General features: G+C 42.2%; 1 protein-coding gene across 2 annotated transcripts in view; it reads right to left on the bottom strand.

Moving 5' to 3' along the window:
* Positions 1-23,383, bottom strand: part of OFD1 (OFD1 centriole and centriolar satellite protein) — a 67,682-nt gene that overhangs the window by 12,887 nt on the left and 31,412 nt on the right. For both annotated transcript variants that reach the window (XM_056556256.1, XM_056556255.1), the window contains exons 14-18: positions 21,150-21,280; positions 19,356-19,467; positions 17,662-18,267; positions 15,145-15,280; positions 9,855-9,955 (exon numbers count right to left, since the gene is read on the bottom strand). In XM_056556256.1, the coding sequence (XP_056412231.1) occupies positions 9,855-9,955; positions 15,145-15,280; positions 17,662-18,267; positions 19,356-19,467; positions 21,150-21,280 (1,086 nt within the window). The remainder of the gene's footprint in view (positions 1-9,854; positions 9,956-15,144; positions 15,281-17,661; positions 18,268-19,355; positions 19,468-21,149; positions 21,281-23,383) is intronic.

The raw sequence follows: 23,383 nt of genomic DNA on the forward strand, positions 1-23,383 counted from the left end.
CGGGATCAGCCGTGCATGACACGGGCATCGCTCCGATGCCCGCGGTTATGCTTAGGACGTAAATGTACGTCCTGGTGCGTTAAGTACCACCTCACCAGGACGTACATTTACGTCCTGCGTCCTTAAGGGGTTAAACGGCCGTTACAAAATCCCATTATAGTCTAATGGGATTTTTACATTATGAGTTTTAACCCGTCATAGCCTGTTATTAATAACGGACGTTATTTGTGACGGGAGAAAAAACGGTACATGCACTATTTTTCTCCAGTCACAAAATAATGTCCATTATTAATAACGGGCTATGACGGGTTAAAACTGATAATGTAAAAATCCCATTGACTTTAATGGGATTTTGCAATGGCCGTTTTTAAGGGTTTTCATAATGGAACATTATAACAGCTCTTTAAAACGGAAGAACTTTATAGTGTGAAAGCAGCCTTATAAGTAGAGATACTTTTCAGTATGTTTTATGCCGGATTTAATAGGACTACATAGCATGTATTTCCACAGAATAAAAGATGGTGACCGAGGATTGCTAAATGGAGATTTCTTTGTCATGACCAAATCTGGATAGGATCTACATTAGTTACAAAACTTTCTTTAAAATACATTTAGGTGAAAATTCTCTTTGGGGTATGACAACACATAGGCTCAGATTTATCAAACTGTATGAGAGAAAAAAATAGAGTCATTTTCCCACAGCAACCAATCACAGCTCAGCTTTCACTTTACCTCAGCTCGTTACCTGAGCTGTGATTGGTTGCGGTGGGAAAATCACAATTATAAGTATTAATTGAAAATTGTAATAATTCACTTTAGAATCCATAATTAAAGTGTACCTGTCGTCAACAAAAACTTTATATATAATGTAGATAATACCATTATATGTATATCTGCAATATACATTGGTTGAAAATTGTGTATATTTTTGTCCCTACAGCTGGGCAGGGCTCTGTACACTGACTCTCTATGACACGCCTCTGGCTCACACAGCAGGATGACTGACAAGCCAGGAGCCTGCACAGAGCCCCGCCCTCACTTCCTGTATTTGGACTTCTCAGACACAGACAATAGCTGCAGGGACAGCATTTTTTCACCCAAACATATACACATTTTTTAATCAATGTATATTACAAATATACATATAATGGTATTATCTACATTGTTGGCAACAGGTACACTTTAATAATACATATGATACATAATTTATTTCAGGGCACTGCTTATCACCAGAAACTACAGTCAGCATTTAACACTTTAGGAACTCTATATTTTACGGAAATCTCCACCAGTGTCACCCAGCATCCAAGGGATGGTGTCCCTTTCTACCAAAAGGAAGTTGGATAGTGCAAAAATAAGGAACCATTGAAAGCAGGGTCGTCCCCAGAAGGTTTTCTGTATTGCACAGATTGAAGTTAATATATAGGTTATCTCTGGCCATTGGCTGTGTGCCAATAAGGTGAATGCTCTTATTTAGCCTTGTGAGTAGGTTTTATTTTGTGCTGATCACGTAACAGTACCATTGGGATTGAAGAATAGAAAATATAGGTGACAATCAAATTACACATTTATACATTCTGATAATTCAATAACATTAAAGATTGACACTAAATTACAACAGTTTGTTTATGGTATTACAAACCCTTACTGCAGTAATGGAGTAGATGACACAGTATTTAGAGATCTTTATGTGCTGTAAATTATTCCATTACTCCACGGTTTCCCAACCAGGGTGCCTCCAGGTGTTGCAAAACTACAACTCCCAGCATGCCCAGACAGCCTTCAGCTGTCCGGGCATGCTGGGAGTTGTAGTTTTGCAACAGCTGGAGACACACTGGATGCTATACATGATAAGAGCCAGGAAGACAGCAAGAGATTCAAACAAACAAGCGGGGTCATGCAAGCCAAGGTCAGGACCAGGAAGACAAATGAAAGAATTGTCAGGCCAGCCATGCTGGGAGTTGTAGTTTTGCAACAGCTGGAAGCACCCTGGATCACTGAAACACTGCATCTGTTGACAAAGAAAGACTTACAAAACCTTGTGGTCGAAAAAAAATCCAACCTATTATGTTAACTGCCAAGACAAAATGGTTTACATTATGCCCTAATACACTATTCAAAAAAAATTAAGGGAACACTAAGAGAACACATCCTAGATCTGAATGAATGAACTAACCGTATGAAATAATTTCGTCTTTACATAGTTGAATGTGCTGACAACAAAATCACACAAAAATTATCAATGGAAATCAAATTTATCAACCCATGGAGGTCTGGATATGGAGTCACACTCAAAATCAAAGTGGAAAACCACACTACAGGCTGATCCAACTTTAATGTAATGTCCTTAAAACAAGTCAAAATGAGGCTCAGTAGTGTGTGTGGCCTCCACGTTCCTGTATGACCTCCCTACAATGCTTGGGCATGCTCCTGATGAGGTGGCAGATGGTCTCCTGAGGGATGACCTCCCAGACCTGGACTAAAGCATCCGCCAACTCCTGGACAGTCTGTGGTGCAACAAGGCATTAGTGGATGGAGCGAGACATGATGTCCCAGATGTGCTCAATTGGATTCAGGTCTGGGGAACGGGCGGCCAGTCCATAGCATCAATGCCTTCCTCTTGCAGGAACTGCTGACACACTCCAGCGAAATGAGGTCTAGCATTGTCTTGCATTAGGAAGAACCCAGGGCCAACCACACCAGCATACGGTTTCACAAGGGGTCTGAGGATCTCATCTCGGTACCTAATGGCAGTCAGGCTACCTCTGGCAAGCACATGGAGGGCTGTGTGGCCCCCCAAAGAAATGCCACCCCACACCATTACTGACCCACCACCAAACTGGTCATGTTGGAGGATGTTGCAGGCAGCAGAACGTTCTCCACGGCATCTCCAGACTCTGTCACGTCTGTCACATGGGCTTCGTGTGAACCTGCTTTCATCTGTGAAGCAACCACAAAAAAACCCTTAGGTGGGTCAGGGATCCCACTAATATATATCACACAAACCCGGGGCCTTAGCCCAGAGCACAAATCCCTTTTAAAGTGTACCCCCCAAATTAAAGTAAAATATAACTTTTATTGTGTTGGTATAAAATGATGACAAGTGATTAAAACCACAATTTCACAGTTCCGGATAATTAGTAAAAACCGTCCTCAGGAGGAATAAACGGCAAACTGTTTGCCGTTTATTCCTCCTGAGGACGGTGCAGATGCGCCGAAACTAGTAGAGGAGGCAAATTTCAGATTTTAATCAATTTCACAGATTCCATTTGTTTGGGTACTGCAGACCCATAAGATAGGAGACTACTGGGTCAATCCCAGAATTTACTAATTATCCGGAACTGTGAAATTGTGGTTTTAATCACTTGTCATCATTTTATACCAACACAATAAAAGTTATATTTTACTTTAATTTGGGGGGTACACTTTAAAAGGGATTTGTGCCCTGGGCTAAGGCTCCGAGTTTGTGTGATATATTCATCTGTGAAGAGCACAGGGCCTCAGTGACGAATTTGCCAATCTTTGTGTTCTCTGGCAAATGCCAAATGTCCTGCACGGTGTTGGGCTGTAATCCCAACCCCCACCTGTGGACGTCGGGACCTCATACCACCCTCATGGAGTCTTTTTCTAACCGTTTGAGACACATCCACATTTTTGGCCTGCTGGAGGTCATTTTGCAGTGCTCCTCCTTGCACAAAGGAGGAGGTAGCGGTCCTGCTGCTGGGTTGTTGCCCTTCTATAGCCTCCTCCATGTCTCCTGATGTACTGGCCTATCTCCTGGTAGCACCTCCATGCTCTGGACACTACGCTGACAGACACAGCAAACCTTCTTGCCACAGCTCACATTGATGTGCCATCCTGGATGAGCTGCACTACCTGAGCCACTTGTGTGGGTTGCAGACTCCGTCTCATGCTACCACTAGAGTGAAAGCACCGTCAGCAATCAAAAGTGACCAAAACATCAGCCAGGAAGGATAGGAACTGAGAAGGGGTCTGTGGTCACCCCCTGCAGAACCACTCCTTTATGGGGTGTCTTGCTAATTCCCTTTAATTTCTACCTGTTGTCTGTTCCATTTGCACAACAGCATGTGAAATTGATTGTCAATCAGTGTTGCTTCCTGAGTGGACAGTGTGATTTCACAGAAGTGTGATTGACTTGGAGTTACATTGTGATGTTTAAGTGTTCCCTTTATTTTTTTGAGCAGTGTATATTGTTTAGTAGGACAATGACAGCACTGAACAGATCTAAAACAATGAAGAGTTTATTACGCACAGATGATGTGATGTGGATTTATTTGTGGTTCATACAATTGTCTAATGGTTGTTTACGGTCTCCGTAGGGACATTAGATTATGAAAACATTCTCTGTGGTCATTGACATAAAACATGAGCAATGGTGCTGAAATGTTCCACTCGTCCTGCGTATCATCAAATTGTTCTGACAGCAGGCGACCTCTGTTGGTCTCAAGGGAGTATTACAACATGTACCCATCCATGGTAACACAACACATAAACCTGTAACACCACTGCCAAATCCTTAAGAATCTGGATTAGCACAATGTAGAGTTCATCGTGTTACTAACAAAACTATTTTGAAGCCAGAAAATAAACATAAATGTGTGAAAAGTGTAAATATTTTTATATAAATATTATTTCAATAAATAGCTCACTGACCCTCAGTAATTGTGAAAAAATATTTCTGCATTGTGGGGTATATGGTAATTATGGTAACTGAGAAAGATGCATATGTAAAAATCAGAGCTTTAAATTAAAGGGGTATTCCACTGCCCCAGCATCCATAACATTTTGTTCTGAACGCCGGGTGCAGGCTACAGGGTCGTGACATCACGGCAACGCCCCCTAGTGATGCCATGCCACGTCCCCTCAATGCAAGTCTATGGGAGGGGGCGTGGCAGCTGCACCCAGCTTTCGGAACAAAATATTTCAGACACTGGGGCAGTGGAAAAATTAGACACTGACAGGGGATGGTGTCTAATTTCCAGAAGGTCAACCATCATTCGGCCCTTTACCAATCTGGGCTTTATGGAACAGTGGCCAAAAAGGCCCTCTCCTCACATAAAAGCCAGCTTAGCGATTGCAATAAAGCACTTAACCCCTTTAGGACCCAAGGTTTTTCCGTATATGCATTTTCGTTTTTTCCTCCTCACCTTTTAGAAATCATTACGCTTTAAATTTTGCACCTAAAAATCCATATGATGGCTTATTTTTTGCGCCACCAACTCTACTTTGCAGTGACATCAGTCATGTCACCCAAACATCTACGGCGAAAGGGGGGGGAAAAATTGTGCAACAAAATTGAAGAAAATACGCCATTTTGTAAATTTTGGCATCTGTTTCTACACAGTAAGTTTTTCGGTAAAAATGACACCTCTTTATTCTGTAGGTCCATACGATTAAAATGATACCCTGCTTATATAGGTTTGATTTTGTCGTAATTCTGAAAAAAATCATAACTACATGCAGGAAAATGTATACGTTTAAAATTGTCATCTTCTGACCCCTATAACTTTTTTTATTTTTCTGCGTATGGGGCGGTATGAGGGCTCATTTTTTTCTCCATAATCTGAAGTTTAGCGGTACCATTTTTGTATTGATTGGACTTATTGATCGCTTTTTATTCATTTTTTCATGATATAAGTGACCAAAAATACGCTACTTTGGACTTTGTACGTACGCCATTGACTGTGCGGTTAAATTAATGATATATTTTTATAATTCGGATAATTTCTGCACGCGGCGATACCACATATGTTTAATTTTATTTACACTTTTTTTTTAATGGGAAAAGGGGGGTGATTCAAACTTATTAGGGAAGGGGTTAAATGATCTTTGCAAAAAAAAAAAGTTAAAAATGTTATAGCACCTATAGGAGGCTATAACACTGCACACACTGATCTGTTACATTGATCAATGGTTTCTCATAGGAAACCACTGATTGATGATTCTGCCGCTTGACTGCTCATGCCTGGATCTCAGGCACTGTGCAGTCATTCGGCGATCGGACACCAGGAGGCATGTGGCCTCAATTTTAAGCGACATGTTAAGAGGATTCCAGGCACTGCTCATCACTTGCCCAATACCATCCAACAATGAAGCATAGTGGGGATGGTCTTCAGTGGCTAGGACAGACAGACTGGTCAGGATTGATAGATAGCTGAATGGAAAAAAGTACAGACCTATTCCTAAAATTAACCTGATCTAGAGTGCACTGGACCTCAGACAGGTCTGAAGATAAATCTAACAAGACAATGACTCTATGCCTACAGCCAAGACAGCACAGGAGTGGTTTAGGGACAACTGCGAATGTTTTTGAATAGCCCAGCCCTGACTTTGACCCAGTTGAACATCTCTAGATAACCCTGAAAATACTTCTGGTCCCCATCCAGCCTGACCGAGCTTGAGAGGCAGGTAGGGGAGGCTCACCACCAAAGTGCTAGAAATAGACCAAGCAAAACCAACACTGACCCTTATACCCAAAAAGTATCTGAAAAACATAAAAAGGATTATTATTTTTTTTTTTAAACACGATTCCCAAAATCCATAAAAACCCAAGTGAACCCTTATGTTGTCTTATTGTTTTTGGTATAAACTCCCTAACAGCCAACTTATCTCAATATATTGACAAATTTTTACAACCACTGGTTAAAACCACTAAAACTATTCTATCTTAGTGACACTACACAAATTATTCAGATCATTGGAGCAGTTACTTGGAATCCTGGCATTTAGCTACACTTGTAAGTTCTCTATACACAATAATCGACGACACTCAGGGCATTCAAGCTATCCATTGAATTCTAGATAAAACAGATACACATCCAGAATCCAGAACAGATTCATTTAATCACTGACAGTATCCAATTTATCCTATCTCACAATTATTTTTTATTTGGATCTGACTATTTTCTGCAAACTCACGGTACTGCCATGGGCGCCAGGTTTGCCCCCAGTTATGTCAACTTGTTTATGGCCAGCTGGGAGGAAGAGGATATCCTTCCCCAGCTGGGGGGTGGGGGGGCAGCCTTGTGCCATGGCAAAGGTACATAGATGACATATTTTTGATATGGAGTGGTTCAAAACCAGAATTAGATACATTTATTTCTTCTTTAAACAACAATAATTTAAATATGAAATTCACACCACATATTAGTAAAAAATCTGGTGAATTCTTAAAAGATCTTATTACATCCACTGATGATAAACTCATGTAGCACTTTCCGGTAACCTGTTGCCAAAAATGGCTTTATACTTCACACCAGCTGCCATTTTCCTCCATGGTAACTTAATGTCCGTACCAGCCAGTTCAGGAGATTCAAAAACGTCAATTTGAAATCGTAGCTGAAGCTCTAAACAATCAATTTTTAGTCAAGAAATATCCCCCACTTAATCTACAGGCATCTCTAAACAAAGTCCATCAATTGAAAAGAGACACATTTTTTGAAATCATTGATCAATCGAGTCATTCACAACCAGAAGACAATACTCCTAAATGAATCATTCCTTTTAATACTCATTACAAAAAAAGTTAAGTAGCACACTATTAGACCTTAAAGGATTTTTTAGATATGGCCAATGTCCGAATTGTAAATCTACCAACTTTTCAAAAAGAACATGTGTAGTTGAATTCATGGCCAATACCTTTGAATGGAGGATCAATGAATTTTTGAACTGTTCTAGCAAAGGTGTAATTTATGTACAACTTGAAGAAAAGGGATGTCCAGCTCACAGACGTGGAAAATCTGTTGAAACATAGCTTTTACTAAATCACACTAAAACATGTTTTAGTTGGTTCCATGTTTTAGTAAAAGCTATGTTTTAACAGATTTTCCACTGACATCCCTTTTCTTCAAGTTGTACTACCCGGGAGGTGGCCCGCACAGTCCGTGCTCAGCAAACTTCATTACTGCCCAAGTCCTTCTATATCCTGTTCATACAGGGCGGTGAGCTAAGCTATGTTTTTTTCTTCTATCATCTTGTAATATATGTAATTGAGTGTCCTTGCCATAAGCAGTATATAGGCAGGACCTCACAGGCACTAAAGACACAAATTCTGGAAATAACATTAAAAAGAGGAATGACAAACACCCCCTAAGATTACATTTTAAAGAACATCACAATAGCAACCCCAATGATCCCAGATTTGCAGCCAATTACTGAAGCAAGACTGGCGAGGGGTAATTATATTGGCAAGATGTTAAGGGCTGGATTACGGAAGACTTTTGAGTTCAACTCATTGATTTCTAAAGGCCTTAATACCAATATAGAACGCTTTAGGTTCTTGGAAACATAGGGATTGGGCTCCAGTCAACGACCCATCAGGGGAAGCTGTTTACCAGCGCTCCAATGGTGCTTCAGTTCTAGCCCCTCCCTTGCTCATCTATGTTTTCAGGTCATATCAGAATATCCTAATCTTTCTCTATATTTTAGACATACTCCTTCTTCAGAGTCCCCTTCATTACTGTTTATAAGGTATGTGTCTGTGTATTAAAGTTGGTTCTATTTATATTTGCATCAATACTTATTTTATTCTTATCATTTCTCATGTCCTGTTGCTAACTAAGTTTTTATTTTATCCATATGTCCATATGTATTTTTATGTTTACTTCAGTACTAATTCTATCTGTTTGGGTATCTCTTGCACTTTTGTTTTATCCACATTTGTATCAGTCTAACCCATTTGTTTTATCCACATTTGTATCAGTCTAACCCATTTGTTTTATCCACATTTGTATCAGTCTAACCCATTTGTTTTATCCACATTTGTATCAGTCTAGTCCATTTTTATTTTTGAGTCAGTAAATTTTTATTATATCTTTAGTCAATAGTAAAACATAAAACAGACACATACGCACGCTCGCCAGCCCAGAACAACACTTTAAAAGGAGTAGTATCCCCTATCCTATCCTAAGGATAGGGGATAAGTTTCAAATCACGGGGGGGGGGGGGGGGGGGGGGGGGGGGGGTCCGACTGCTGGGACCCCCCTGCGATCTCCTGTGCAGGGCCCCGGCAGCCCGCGGGAAGGGGGCGTGTTGTTGACCACCGCACGTAGCGGCGGCTGACACGCCCCCTCAATACAGCGCTATGGCAGAGCCGGAGATTGCTGAAGGCAGCGTTCCGGCTCTGCCATAGCGTTGTATTGAGGGGACATGTCAGCCGCCTTTTTGTGTGGTGGTCAACAACACGCCCCCTTTCCTGGGCCCACGTACAGGAGATCGCAGGGGGCCCCAGCAGTCTGACCCCCCGCGATCTAAAACTTATCCCCTACCCTTAGGATAGGGGATACGTTTTTCAGGACTGGACTACCCCTTTAATTCTTAGCAGCAAGAGAAGCGCGGTGCATTGTATAGATCACTATTGCATATAGTTCTGCTTTAACAAAGAAGGACCCCGCTCATCCGCAACTTCATTGTTTCCAACTCTCAATAATATAAGATATATAAATATAAGATTTCCTTTAGACACCAGTTCTTTCTGTTTCTCTAAATTACAAATATATATATTAGTACTAAACATGTGTTTTTATTTTGTCTATTAAGCACTACAGCACTGTACGTGAACACAGAACATGGCCTTCCACCGATGAATACTAAATAGATTGTATAGATATAGAAAAGCCTCCTCCTGAATTCTGCTAATAAAATCCCAGTACACTATGTCCTGTTGTGTTTTAACTTAGCAGATTTTACACTGTATTCGCAAAAGTGATGTCACATATTTAGCTTTATGCCAGAAAAGCTGGACACAGTGCAGCAATTCAGATCAAGCAGCTGCTCACAAATTCCTTTTCAGCTTCCGGTCCCCCCCAGGACCCTTCTAAATGAGGCGACCTTACCATGTAGCGATGAGTCTGAACGATTCAGGTCCTCTGGATGTAACTTTTCAGGAGTAGAATGGTGGGATAAATCCAATTTTTTCTTGGCTGGTATGTGAGCACTAGAGAGAAATGCCTTATTTATTATTAACGAAGAAAAGAGGTCACAGTATTTCTGTACAGTGCTACATTAAAGTAGCTTTATTTTCACTATATTATGCTGTCTGAATACCACTGCTACTGCTGTGTGAATTAGAAGGCACTTTTCTATAAGACTCATATTGTGTCTTATAGAGATGGATAAGGAAAATGACTTCCGGTCCACACTGCAGTCGCTGTGGTATTTGGAAAGTCACATGGGTCAGGAGTGATGGCAAAACACCAATATAATGATGGAATAAAGCCATAGAGTAAGAATCAGGGTGACTGTTTAACTAGCATATTGGTGAGAAGTAATAAAATAATTGCTTGGGCTACTACTTAAAGGGGTACTCTGGTGGATTTTTTTTTTTTTTTTTTTTTTTTTATAAAATGGTTTGTAAATTACTTCTATTTAAAAATCTTAATCCTTCCAGTAGTTATCAGCTGCTGTATACTACAGAGGAAGTTCTTTTCTGTCTGCTTTCTGCTGACACCTCTGTCCATGTCAGGAACTGTCCAGAGCAGGAGCAAATCCCCATAGCAAACCTATCCTGCTCTGGACAGTTCCTGAGACAGACAGAGGTGTCAGCAGAGAGCACTGTGGTCAGACAGAAAATAAAATTAAAAAGAAAAGAACTTAATTTGTAGTATACAGCAGCTGATAAGTACTGGAAGGGTTTAGATTTTTAAATAGAAGTAATTTACAAATATGTTTAACTTTCGGGCACCAGTTGATAAAAAAAAAAAAAAAAAAAAAATACGTTTTTCACCGGAGTACCCCTCCGACTCTCAGAGTTATAAATAGACAAAATAGAGAAAGAGTGTATTTTTCAACTGGTGCCAGAAAGTTAAACAAATTTGTAAATGACTTCTATTAAAAAAAATCTTATTCCTTCCAGTACTTATCAGCTGCTGTATACTCCAGAGGAAGTTGTATTTCTTTCTGGAATTATTTTCAGTCTGACTACAGTGCTCTCTGCTGACACCTCTGCCCATGTCAGGAACTGTCCAGAGTACAAACAAATCCCCATAGAAGACCTCTCCTGCTCTGGACAGTTCCTCATACGGACAGATTTGTCAGCAGAGAGCACTGTGGTTGCGAACACTATTCAGTGCTATGAATAGGACATAGCACTGATCAGTGTTATCACCGATATTCTGCTCTGATCTCAGACCAGAGCAGAAGACCCCAGGAGACTGACGGAGGCAGGTGAGGGGACCTCTGTCCGCCATTATGGATGACCGGATCCCCGCTGCAGCACTGCGGGTGATCCGATCATCCATTTAAAGTACAGCACTGCCACAGATAACGTGATCTGTATTGATCACGGCATCTGAGGGGTTAATGGCGGACATCCGCGCGATCGCGAATGTCCACCATTACTGGCAGATCCCTGGCTGCTGATAGCAGCCGGGACCTGACGCGCATAACGCGAGCACCGATCTGGTGCTTGCGGTCATGGCAGAGTGTAAATGTACGTCATGGTGCATTAAATACCACCGCACCATGACGTACATTTACGTCCATTGTCGTTAAGGAGTTAAAGGAGGAGTGTCAGGGGGAACAACTTCTTCCCTATCCAAAGGATAGGGGATATGCTGGGGGTCTGACCTCTGGTATCCCCTGCAATCTCCTATCCGGGGCCCCAGCTCTCCCCGGGAGCGGAGCCTTATGACCTCCACATGAAGCAGCGGCCAACAAGCCCCCTCCATATATCTCTATGGGAGAACCGAAGATAGCCGAACACTCTCCCATAGAGATATATACTTCTGGGGAAAGGTGGGGCCCTGTAGAGGAAATTGCGGTCTAAGGCTGCATTCACACTTCACTTTTACGTTATGGGTTCCGGATCCGGTTGGGGGAGGGGAAAACCGGGCTCTCCCGTACCCCAGCCAGACCAGCGCTGAACTCCATTTACTTTAATGAGCCGACTGGAGTCAAACGGTGACTCCGGTCAGCTAATTTTTAACCCTTATGCGGTTTCCTGACCGGTAACAAAACCAAATACGGGTCAAAAATGAGCCGACCGGAGTCACTGTTTGACTCCGGTCGGCTCATTAGCCTGTTCAGGACACAGGGCGTATGCATACGCACTGCATCCCGAGTCCTTAAGGACTGAGGGCATATGGATACACCCGTGGGAATTCCGGTCCCCGCCGCTAGCCGGTTGGGGACCGGGATGCCTGCTGAAATCATTTAGCAGGCATCCCGGCACATCGCCCAGGGGGGTCCTGAGACACACAATAGCCCCCCCCCCCATGTCGGCGATCTGAGAAAGTCGCATGTCAATTCAGACATGCGATTTTCTCCAATTCCAGGCTGATCAGGTCTCTGGTGACCCGATCACTCGGAAAATAGGGCTGATCGGAGTTGTCAGCGACAGCCCCGATCAGCCTAAGGGATAGGAGTCAGGTCGCAGAGCTGCGATCTCCTCCTATCCCCTGCCATTATCAGAATGGAGTTCTGACCAATGGCAGCGCAGGACAGGGGGTTGCCATGGCAACTCCCTGTTCTACTTGCCCCTGGATGTCGAGGGGATCGTGGGAAGAAGATGGAGGCCGTACCTACAGGAAAAGATGCCTGGGGACCCGGGATCTTCGCTGGAGACTGCTGGATCCTGGCTCAGGTAGGAAATCGTCGGTGGGGGGGGGAATTGAAAGTGAAAGTAAAACTATCTTTACTGTGGCAACCACTAGGAAGGCCAAACTGCAACTCCCAGCATGCCCAGACAGCCAAAGGCTGTCTGGGCATGCTGGGAGTTGTAGTTTTGCAACATCAGGAGGGTCACAGTTTGGAGACCACTGTTACAGTGTTGCCCAAACGGTAGCCCTCCAGATGTTGCCAAATTACAACTCTCAGCATGCCTGGACTGCCCAGGCATGCTGGGAGTTGTAGTTCTGTAACATCTGTCCCTTCAGATTTAGCAATTTTCATGAATTTTTTGAAAATTGCTGCTCTACTTTGAAGCTCTCTAATTTTTTCAAAAAGCAAAAATATGTCCATTTTATGATGCCAACATAAAGTGGACATATTGTATTTGTGAAAAAAAATAAAATTTATTGTGAATATCCATTTTCCTTACAAGTAGACAGTTTCAAAGTTAGAAAAATGCTAAATTTTCAAAATTCGCATGAAATTTGGGGATTTTTCACCAAAAAAGGATGCAAGTAGCACCGCGTTATTAATTCATAAAGCGACGTGTCAGAATTGCAAAAAAGGGCTCAGTCCTTAAGGTGAAAAAGGGCTGCGTCTTTAAGGGGTTAAAGTAAATGGAGTTCAGCGCTGGTCTGGCTGGGGTACGGGAGAGCCCAGTTTGCCCCTACCCCAGCCGGATCCAGCACCCGTAACGTAAAAACGAAGGGTGAATGCAGCCTAAAACTTATGCCCTATCCTTTGGATAGGTTTTTCCACATCTCCTTTAGGGTACGTTCACATGTACGCAGATTTGATACACAGGATTTTCTGCTGCAGATTTCAATGTAAACTAAATGACGCATGAAATCTGCACCAGATCCTGTATGTGTGAACTAGAGATGAGCGAACTTACAGTAAATTTGATTCGTCACAAACTTCTCGGCTCGGCAGTTGATGACTTTTCCTGCATAAATTAGTTCAGCTTTCAGATGCTCCGGTGGGCTGGAAAAGGTGGATACAGTCCTAGGAGACTCTTTCCTAGGAATGTATCCACCTTTTCCAGCCCACCGGAGCACCTGAAGGCTGAACTAATTTATGCAGGATAAGTTATCAACTGCCGAGCCGAGAAGTTCATGACGAATCGAATTTACTGTAAGTTCGCTCATCTCTAGTGTGAACGTACCCTAAAGGTTCTTCCCTCCAAGTTACTTCTCATTGGAGGTCGCTAATAACAAAAACAGAATGTCCAAAGGGGACAACAACTTTGAGACACATATATTATACTCTCAATGACTGCTCCCAAATTACTGTACAAGGCTTTGAACAACTGTAAAAAGCCTAATATCTAAAATATATATATATATATATATATATATATATATATATATATATATATATATATGAAGTCTAATATCTAATAAAGGCAGTTTTGAAAGTGCATGGTGGCTAAGAGTAAAAAGAATAAAACACAAGAATTGACACCGATTGCAACTAGTAGGTTATTAAAGGGAATTTGTTATTAGAAAATGACCTATTGTTTGAATACATTTTTAGATTAAAATATATTTTAAGGATTTGTGTTGATTTTTTTTTTCTTATCTTCCATTTTACTGTCTCTATCAGAGGTATCCAACCTGTGGACCTCCAGCTGTTGCAAAGCTACAACTCCCAGCATGTCCCTACAGCTGTTTTGCAACAGCTGGAGGCCCACAATTAGGAAATCAAAAGTGTATCAATATAGAATAATCCTGAAATCTTGCAGTTTTTAGTTTGGCCACTAGGTCTAAAATTAAGCTGAGACTTCCTGTTTTTGTGTTTGCTGTAGCCAAGTAAACAAAGCAGGCACCATAGGAGTGGTGAAGGCTCAATTAGGATATTAGATGGATATTTTGCTCATTTATGGCATTCTCCCTCTTCAGGAAATTTTTCAGATCTTGCAAAAACTATTTAATATATTTAATCTTTTATCTACCAAAAAAATACAGATACCGTATATACTCGAGTATAAGCCGAGTTTTTCAGCACGATTTTGCGTGCTGAAAACACCCTCCTCGGCTTATACTCGAGTGAACTCTCCGCCCTCAGTGGTCTTCAACCTGCGGACCTCCAGAGGTTTCAAAACTAAAACTCCCAGCAAGCCCGGGCAGCCATCGGCTGTCCGGGCTTGCTGGGAGTTGTAGTTTTGAAACCTCTGGAGGTCCGCAGGTTGAAGACCACTGCGGCTTTCGACATCATCCATGATGACAGGCGGTGATGATGAAGGGGGGATGATGACAGGGTGATGATGATGAGGGTGTTAATGACGGGTCTGGATGATGACAGGGGGATGATGTATTTCCCACCCTAGGCTTATACTCGAGTCAATAACTTTTCCTGGGATTTTGGGGTGAAATTAGGGGGCCTCGGCTTATACTCGAGTATATACGGTAATAAAAATATAAAGAAAAATGACACATTCTATACATATAATGACACTACATGCTTTTAACATGCTTCTTTCTATTATTAAGATTAACTAGATGGGATTTTTTTTACCTGGACAGCTGTTCTCTTTCACCTCCTACTGCATTATCTAGAACATCATGTCTCTGTGTAGGAAGATTTGCAGTTTTTGGAATAGGAGAAAGTCTATTATTAAAGCTATGGTGAGATGATGAAATATAGGAACCATCTGTAATGAGAGAAATACATATGTACATAATATATCATTGATATGTCATTTAAAACTGTATCCATTTATATAGGTATATCATTTAAAGGAGTATATTTGGGTCTGGCCTCTGGGTCCTTGCGGATCACAGGAATGGAGTGGAAGCAGCAGCACAGTGGCATTTCTGAAGACCACATTTGCAGCCAACCACAGTCCCCTGAACAGCCAGGTATCCAGGGGCCACTGTACAAGGAAGAAAAGACTGCCACCAATCAAAGTGAGGAGATATCCTAGCATTATGTGATGAGAATAGCTCTTTAGCAATGGTGGTTCTAGAACGGACTAATACAGTAATATGAAAATAAAATACAGTAGTCCCTCAAATTACAATATTAATTGGTTCTAGGATGACCATTGTATGTTGAAACCATTGTATGTTGAGACCAGAACTCTATGGAAACCTGGTAATTGGTTCTGAAGTCCCCAAAATGTCATCCAAAAATAGGAAAAGGTGAGGGTTAAAGAAAAATAAATAGATAACTAATACAGATAAAGCAAATCCTTACATATAAAAGTAATAAAGATCTGCTGGGAGCTGTAAATCAAAGTCTATGTCAGTGTTTCCCAACCAGGGTGCCTCCAGATGTTGCAAAACTACAACTCCCAGCATGCCCGGACAGCCAACGGCTGTCCGGGCATGATGGGAGTTGTAATTTTGCAACAGCTGGAGGCACCCTGGTTGGGAAACAATGGTTTATGTAGAGGACAGAAGCTTCTTCAGGGTCCTATACAGTACACACAGTGTCCCAAATTGAGCCGCCTTTACTTGGTGTCCAAAGGAGCAGCTAACCCTGGCACAGGTAAGGAGTAGTATAGAACTTGTAGTTCCTCCCTGTACTGTAGGGGGCGCTACCAGAAAGCCAGTCAGTGCTTGCACTTCAGTAATAGAGGTGATTTACCAGTAAAATGCCCATTCTGATTGGTCAGTTCCTCCAGTCGTGACATGTTTCACAGATCTGGACCGTCTGTAGCATTGTATGTTGAGTCTGGTTTCAAGTTACGATGGTCCAGAAAAGACCATTGTATGTTGAAACTATTGTATGTTGAGGCCATTGCAAGTTGAGGGATCACTGTACTGTAAAAAGAAGAACTCCAGTGTAATATATTTATAAGTTTCAATCACATAAAATTATCACAACCAATACATAAAATACTGAAAATACTGAAAGGGGTTTCCTGGGACTATGATTTATGCCCAATCGCTGATCAGCAGGATATGATACACGGCTCCCCTACTGATCAGCGGTTTGGTGCCCCACATTATACAGTGAACAAGGCTGGAAACACCTGCCATGCCCACTATATAGTGGTGGTGCCAGGTAACTGCCGCTTAGTTTCCACTGAAGTGAATGGCAGCTGAGCTGCAGTTACAATGTGCCACCACTACAGAGCTTCTGGCCAGGTTCATTGTATAGTGTGGGACACCTAACAGCTGATCACTGGCTGCCGGCACCCCACCAATCAGCGACTGATGGCCTATTAATCATATTTTTTTAGGAAAAATACTACAAGAAATCATATCATATGCTAATTCTTTGAGACACCTGGCACATGAAAGTAATGCTAAGGCTCCATACTTCCTCTGAACTGCTAAAAGACACTCATCAGATGGCAGCTCATTAAAGGGGTATTCCAGCCAATGACATCTTATCTCTTATCCAAAAGGATAGGTGATAAGATGCCTGATCGCTGGGACACCCCATGATCTCTGTGCAGCACCCGGCATTCTCTGCTGGGCTGCTGCTCCAGTCTCGGAAACCTCTGTGTTTCCGGGACTGGAGACGTGATTTAACAGACATGAATGGAGGGGGCGTGATGTGGAAAAGGGGGCATGGCGTGATGTCACAAGGGGGCCTGGCATGATGTCACAAGGGGGCATGGCATGATGTCACGTCTTCAGTCCCGGATACACAGAGGTTTCCGAGACTGGAGCTGCAGCCCGGAGATTGCAGGGGATCCCAGCAGCAGGCCTTCCGCGATCAGACATCTTATCCCCTATCCTTTGAATAGGGTATAAGATGTCTATAGCCGGAATACCCCTTTAAACTGTATTTACAGGAGTAAACTTGATACTATGTTGTGTATAAAATGTCCCTGAAAGTTCCCGGATGTGCTTCCACAGAGGGTTCTCAAATGCCAAGACACTCAAACTCTTATTCTACCTCACGGGAGATCTTTAAACCAGCACTGTACAGTGTACCAACAGGCACATCACTGATTGGTTGGATTACTTTATAGCTAGTCTAGTAATAGCTACAGGCGGCATCGAAGAATGAATAAATGTTAGAATCATTTTTTTCTTATTAACACAAAATAAAAATTTTTTAAATTTCTAATATTACCATCCAAAGAAACTCGCTCTTCTTGACTCTTTTCTGCTTTCGACACAGGAGTTGAAGACAGTCTACGGGCTGAGGATTTCTTGGTGCGTGGTGGGGTTAGATCTACTTCAGCTGATAGGAGACCTTCATATTTCTCCATTTTTAGCCTGTTTAAGAGAATATGCTGCTGTGGAGTGAGGTTGTCCTCTAAAAAAGTCACTCTGTGATGTGGTAAAGCAGGCACAGAACTTAAGTATCCTCTGCTTGGTATATCGGTAGGCAGTGGGTAGTTCTCAATTGAAGCAGTGTGAAAGACTCTATGCTGATAGTTTCGATAAGCCTCCTCTAAAAACTCAGCTTCTTTTTCAAGATCTTTAATTCGTGCTTTGGTGGTAGCCACAAACTCCAGATCTGAGTCAGGGGAACTGCTTCTGGTGCCATCGTTGTGTCGATGCCTTTGTACAGAGATGCCACCTGTTTCAACAGAAGAGCCCAGTAATCGGTGGCTTTTCAAAGCAGGTTTTTCATCATAATTATCAGGGCTCACGATCCTGCTGGCAGGAAAGCCTAGTGTTGGACGATCAAGCAGAGATGACTTGGGGTGGCGATAGACTTCATTTTCGAGGGCTGATCAAGCAAGAGGAAAGGAAAGCAAAATAGAAGAAATTTTATAGCGTGAAAAATCATTGACTAAGCCAAAATTTTAAAGAGATCCCTACTTTAAGGGATTATGTCATATAGCAGTATCTCATATCGTTGCACAAAAGAAGAAAATACATTTAAAGAGAGAAAGAAAGATTGCAAACAAAGCAAAGAACTTCCTAAAGTATAGATTAGGTTATTATGTTGGAAAGGATAATATTTATCAACCAAGGCAAGTAAAGCTGGACGGGCATAACGCTACCATACACAAGAGATTTTATATCCATTATATCCAATAATGGTTCCATTATTTTACACAGGTAATATTGTCACATTTCAACATTAGTTGTCATGTCATAGTATTTTGTCAGGATGGTATCCACTATAAAACCAAAACAGTACAAATTTTCATGTGAATTCTAGCAAATCTGCCAGGCTGAAGAGGCCCAGTCCCTTTTATGCTGAACTCTGTCCACTTTTTGGAGAAAGTGTAAACTCAGCAGAGGGTGGGAATTTTTTGTGGCTGAAACATAATGATAAACTCCACCTATGTTTTATTGTATAATTAGCCTTCACAACCTATTTCTTTTACTAACTGCCAGTTTGGAAGAGTGGTGAAAAAAGTAAAAAGAAAAAAAAAATGGCAGGGCTAACCAGAAGGGCAAGGCTAATAAGATTCCTGACAGGGGTAGGAGAGTAAAAAGCAGAAAATGACAAACTCTAGTTTTTACTTTCTACCTTTAGGACAATTCAAAATGCTCAAACTTTATTACGAGTATTGCGCTTCTTCATAGATTTGTCAAATTTCACTCCAACACATTTCAATTTAAAACTGGCTTAATAAAATTTCATCCTATGTATTCTACATCCTGGCTCCTCATAATGGGTTAATCTCTCACGTTACCCTTAGTCACAACTGCAGGCAGCCAGGATCCTTTGTTTTAGATCTATGTCCATGTACCAGGACTGAAGGCTACACATTGGTGATTATTAAAGTCACCATCAAGACCCAAGATTCTTTTCCTGAATGTTGGGGGGCACTTTCTACCATACACACAAAAACACACACAAACCTTGTTGAGTTTGTCTCAGCTGAAACTCCAGTAGTTCAACTTGGGCACTTAATCGCTTTGAAGATTCTTCCCGACTTAATAACTGCATTTTCATCTCCAAACCGCGTTCAATCTGAAAACCCAACAGTATATGCAGGATCATCAACAATTTATAGATACTTTTACACTTTGTTCATTATGAAATGTGGTTTACAGGAAAGTGGGATTTTCTGTGGTAAAAAGGAGACTGCTTAAAAGGAATCTGTCAGCAGCATCAACAGCACTAACCTGTTTATACAGGGTAACAGGGTAGGTGATGGTGGATCTAATAGATAAACCCAAATATGCAAATGCTGGCCTTGATGCACTGGGGGCATTTCCAGCCCCATTAGCACTGTTCTGATTGGCCGGCTGGTTCCTGTAATCTGGCCCCTTCATAAATATTCATCTTCTGCTCTCCAGCACAAGGGTGGTAGCGGATCTTGCACGCTCGTGGTCCGGGGCTGTACAAGATGACCTGCACACAGCACATAATTACACGGTGCTGGAAAGCAGAAGATAAATATTTATTAAGGGGCTGGATTACCGGGACCTACTGGCCAGTCAGAATGGTGCACCAGGTGGCTGGGAATGCCCCCATTATACCAGGACCAGTATATTTGGATCTATCCATTTTTCTCCAGAACAGCTCAACAGTTTCTATTTAACTTCCCCATTATCTTTCCTGAACAGGCCTAAAGAGAAGTATTCTGGGATTGTTTTGCTAATATAGTGCAGCACAGGCTCTTATTAGAACAAAACGTCTCGTGTATGTCTTGTGAATATTATACTGATGTGGCATGCATAGTTGGTCTGCCATCTTGATTGTCCCTCCACTATGGCACATTTCCCCATGATGCATCTGACTTTGCAGAGAGTGGTGATGGAGTGTCATCACTGTACTTGCTCTTACACACACAGGAGAGCAGTGTCAGGCTCCACCATATAGTACACATTAGAAAAAGCTGCACACAGAACATAGTTGAGAAAACAGTTTGCGTCAGGGGATATGTATAACTCTGTATTGACTTACTGAAATATCACTTCTCTCCTGGTCTCTTTAAGAGGGCAGACATTCTTACCCAGATTTATAAATGTGTCTGAATTAAAATTTCTCAAACTGTACTGGTAAAATGAAAGGGCTGTGATTGGCTTCTGTCTGTTTCAGACAAAAATCAGACACATTTTTGTCTCAAACAAATAAATCTGGGCCTCTATCTTAGCAGTTCTGCGCATGGAGGTAATAAAGAGGGTGGAGATAAGTTGTGAAGGTAAGGGGTCTGAGTATTATCATTGGTAATTATCCTGTAGTCCATATGCAGTTAATAACACAGACGAGACTGACATCCTGTCCACACATTTGATCAAGCTTCTGGTGGCCTGTGTGCTGGTCACATGATTTGCCTGCCGTTATTACAAATATTGATGCAGCTGAGCTGGGATGAAACAGAAAACACTGCAGGAACAGTAATGGTAAGTATTTTACAGGAAAAAGAAAAATTGGAGTGGTTCATTAAATCTCTAGTGCAATAGCTGTAACTGGGACTCTACACATCACATGCCATTTATAATATTTGGTATCTTCTTACATAGCAGATTGGCCTTTGGGCTCCCTCATATATCAGAACCTAATTAAGACTGTTACCTCTGTACCCCCTATAGCTATGTGCCTGCTAGAATATGACACAGCATAAACTTTCCTATGTATATATTTCATGTACCAAACAACTATTTATTCAATAAAAAAAAAAAGAAATAAAAATTAAGAAAAGGTACCTCTAACTCTAGCTGTTTTTCAAGGATTTCCCTTTGTATTTTGAATTCACTTTGCTCAAACTTTCTTGCAGACTCCAATTGGTTGATTTCATCTTGAAGGCTAAGTAACTCATGAGACGGCTGAGAGGCTTCTGTCAATTAGTATAATAATATTTATAGTATTATAAATATTTATAATAAAATTTTGAAATAAGGCAATCTTTGCTTTTTTTTTAAACAAATGAATATGTTGGATATACAACTGACAAGAAGAGGTAGAATGATGCTGGATAAGTACATTCATTCTTTATTACAATACAGGAATATTGGGCAGCAAAAAAGCACGTTTCTGAGTTGAAATTTAAAAGGAATAGGTAAATAGAATCATGGACTATAAGGCTAGATTCACACTCAGGAATTTCCAGATTTCGAGTGTGCCCAATGCCAACTATATCAGTGTTCATAGATGGAAGTGTCTTTTGCACAGATTAGAATTAATACTTTTGGAATTTCTGTGTCAAAATCTTCACCATAGAAATTTTGTGGGGTGGACTGTGCAGAGGAATCCCATTGACAGCAATGGGACTCTGCTGCATCGGAATTTTAAAGGGGTTCTCCGGTGCTTAAACATCTTATCCCCTATCCAAAGGATAGGGTATAAGATGCCTGATCGCGGGAGTCCCGCCGCTGGGGACCCCCTGGATCATGCACGCGGCAACCCGTTTGTAATCAGTCCCCGTTTGCTCCGGGTCTGATTACGGGCGACTACAGGGCGGGCGGCGTGTGACGTCACGCCTGCGCCGGCGTGTGACGTCATGCTCCGCCCCCGCAATGCAAGCCTACAGGAGGGGGCATGATAGCTATCACGTCCCCTACCGTAGGCTTGCATTGAGGGGCGGAGCGTGACGTCACACGCCGGCGCAGGCGTTACATCACACGCTGCCCTGTAGTCACCAGTAATCAGTCCCCGAACATGCTTCGGGGACTGATTACAAACGGGGTGCCGCGTGCATGATCCCGGGGGTCCCCAGCGGCGGGACTCCCGCAATCAGGCATCTTATCCCCTATCCTTTGGATAGGGGATAAGATGCTTAAGCACCGGAGAACCCCTTTAAAAACTGAATTCCACTCAGAAAGTGGAACAGTTTTCCAACCATTTTTCACACTGCATTTTGTACATTCTTATTTGTTTTCAGTAATGTTGCTTACTATCCCTCAAAGCTGACAGCGGTTTAGTTCCAACTTTTCATGTTATTTTTAGTAGGGATCGACCGATTATCGGTTTGGCCGATATTATTAGCCGATATTCACGATTTTGGAAGTTATCGGTATTGGCAATTACCTTGCAGATAATCCGATAATGCCCCCCCCCCCCGCACTGGCCAGAGACCGCCGCCGCCGCTGCCCCATTGCCTCCCCCATCCCCGGTTTTAAAATTACCTGTTCCCGGGGCACGCACTACTTCTGGCTCCTGCGGCGTCCAGCGTTACATTGTGCGCTGCGCAATGACGATTGACGTCCTCAACGCGACATCATCATCAGTGTGCACAGTGACAGCTCAGGACGCCGCCGGAGCCAGAAGTAGCGCTGACTCCGGGGCCCAGGTAATTATAAGGACAGGCGGTGATGATGAAGGGGGGGATGATGACAGGCGGTGTGTGGGATGATGACAAGCGGTGATGATGAAGGGGGGATGATGAAGGGGGGGGGATGACGACAGGGTGATGATGATGAGGGTGTTAATGACGGGGGTCTGGATGATGACAGGGGGGATGATGTATTTCCCAACCTAGGCTTATCGTGGAGTCAATAATTTTTCCAGGGTTTTTGGGGTGAAATTAGGGGCCTCTGCTTATACTCCAGTATATACGGTAAAAAAAAATTCATATAAAAGCCATACGTTTGAAAAGAATGATAAATCTCCTTCTCAAAGTTCTGTATATGTAGCACTAAGTGCTACGAAGATAGATAAAACCTATGGAACCACAAGCTGACATTATGTAGCTAGCAGCAAGCACAGTAAATTGATGGTCTAGGCACAGGAGCTATCATGACACTACCCTGTATAGCCCAGAAGTGGTAATAATGCCAATAACGTCAGTTTATCCCCCTCAGATATATTACAGACTGAGAGAAGTGCCAATGGGTTGCTATGGTAGCTAGGAGCACTTAGCGGGTTTATTCTAGTTTAAAGAGTACCTATCATGATCTTATAAAATGTTATAATGCTCCCAGTTCACTGCCCCATCATGATA

The sequence above is a fragment of the Hyla sarda genome, chromosome 2, assembly GCF_029499605.1.
Source record: "Hyla sarda isolate aHylSar1 chromosome 2, aHylSar1.hap1, whole genome shotgun sequence".
Lineage (NCBI taxonomy): Eukaryota > Metazoa > Chordata > Amphibia > Anura > Hylidae > Hyla > Hyla sarda.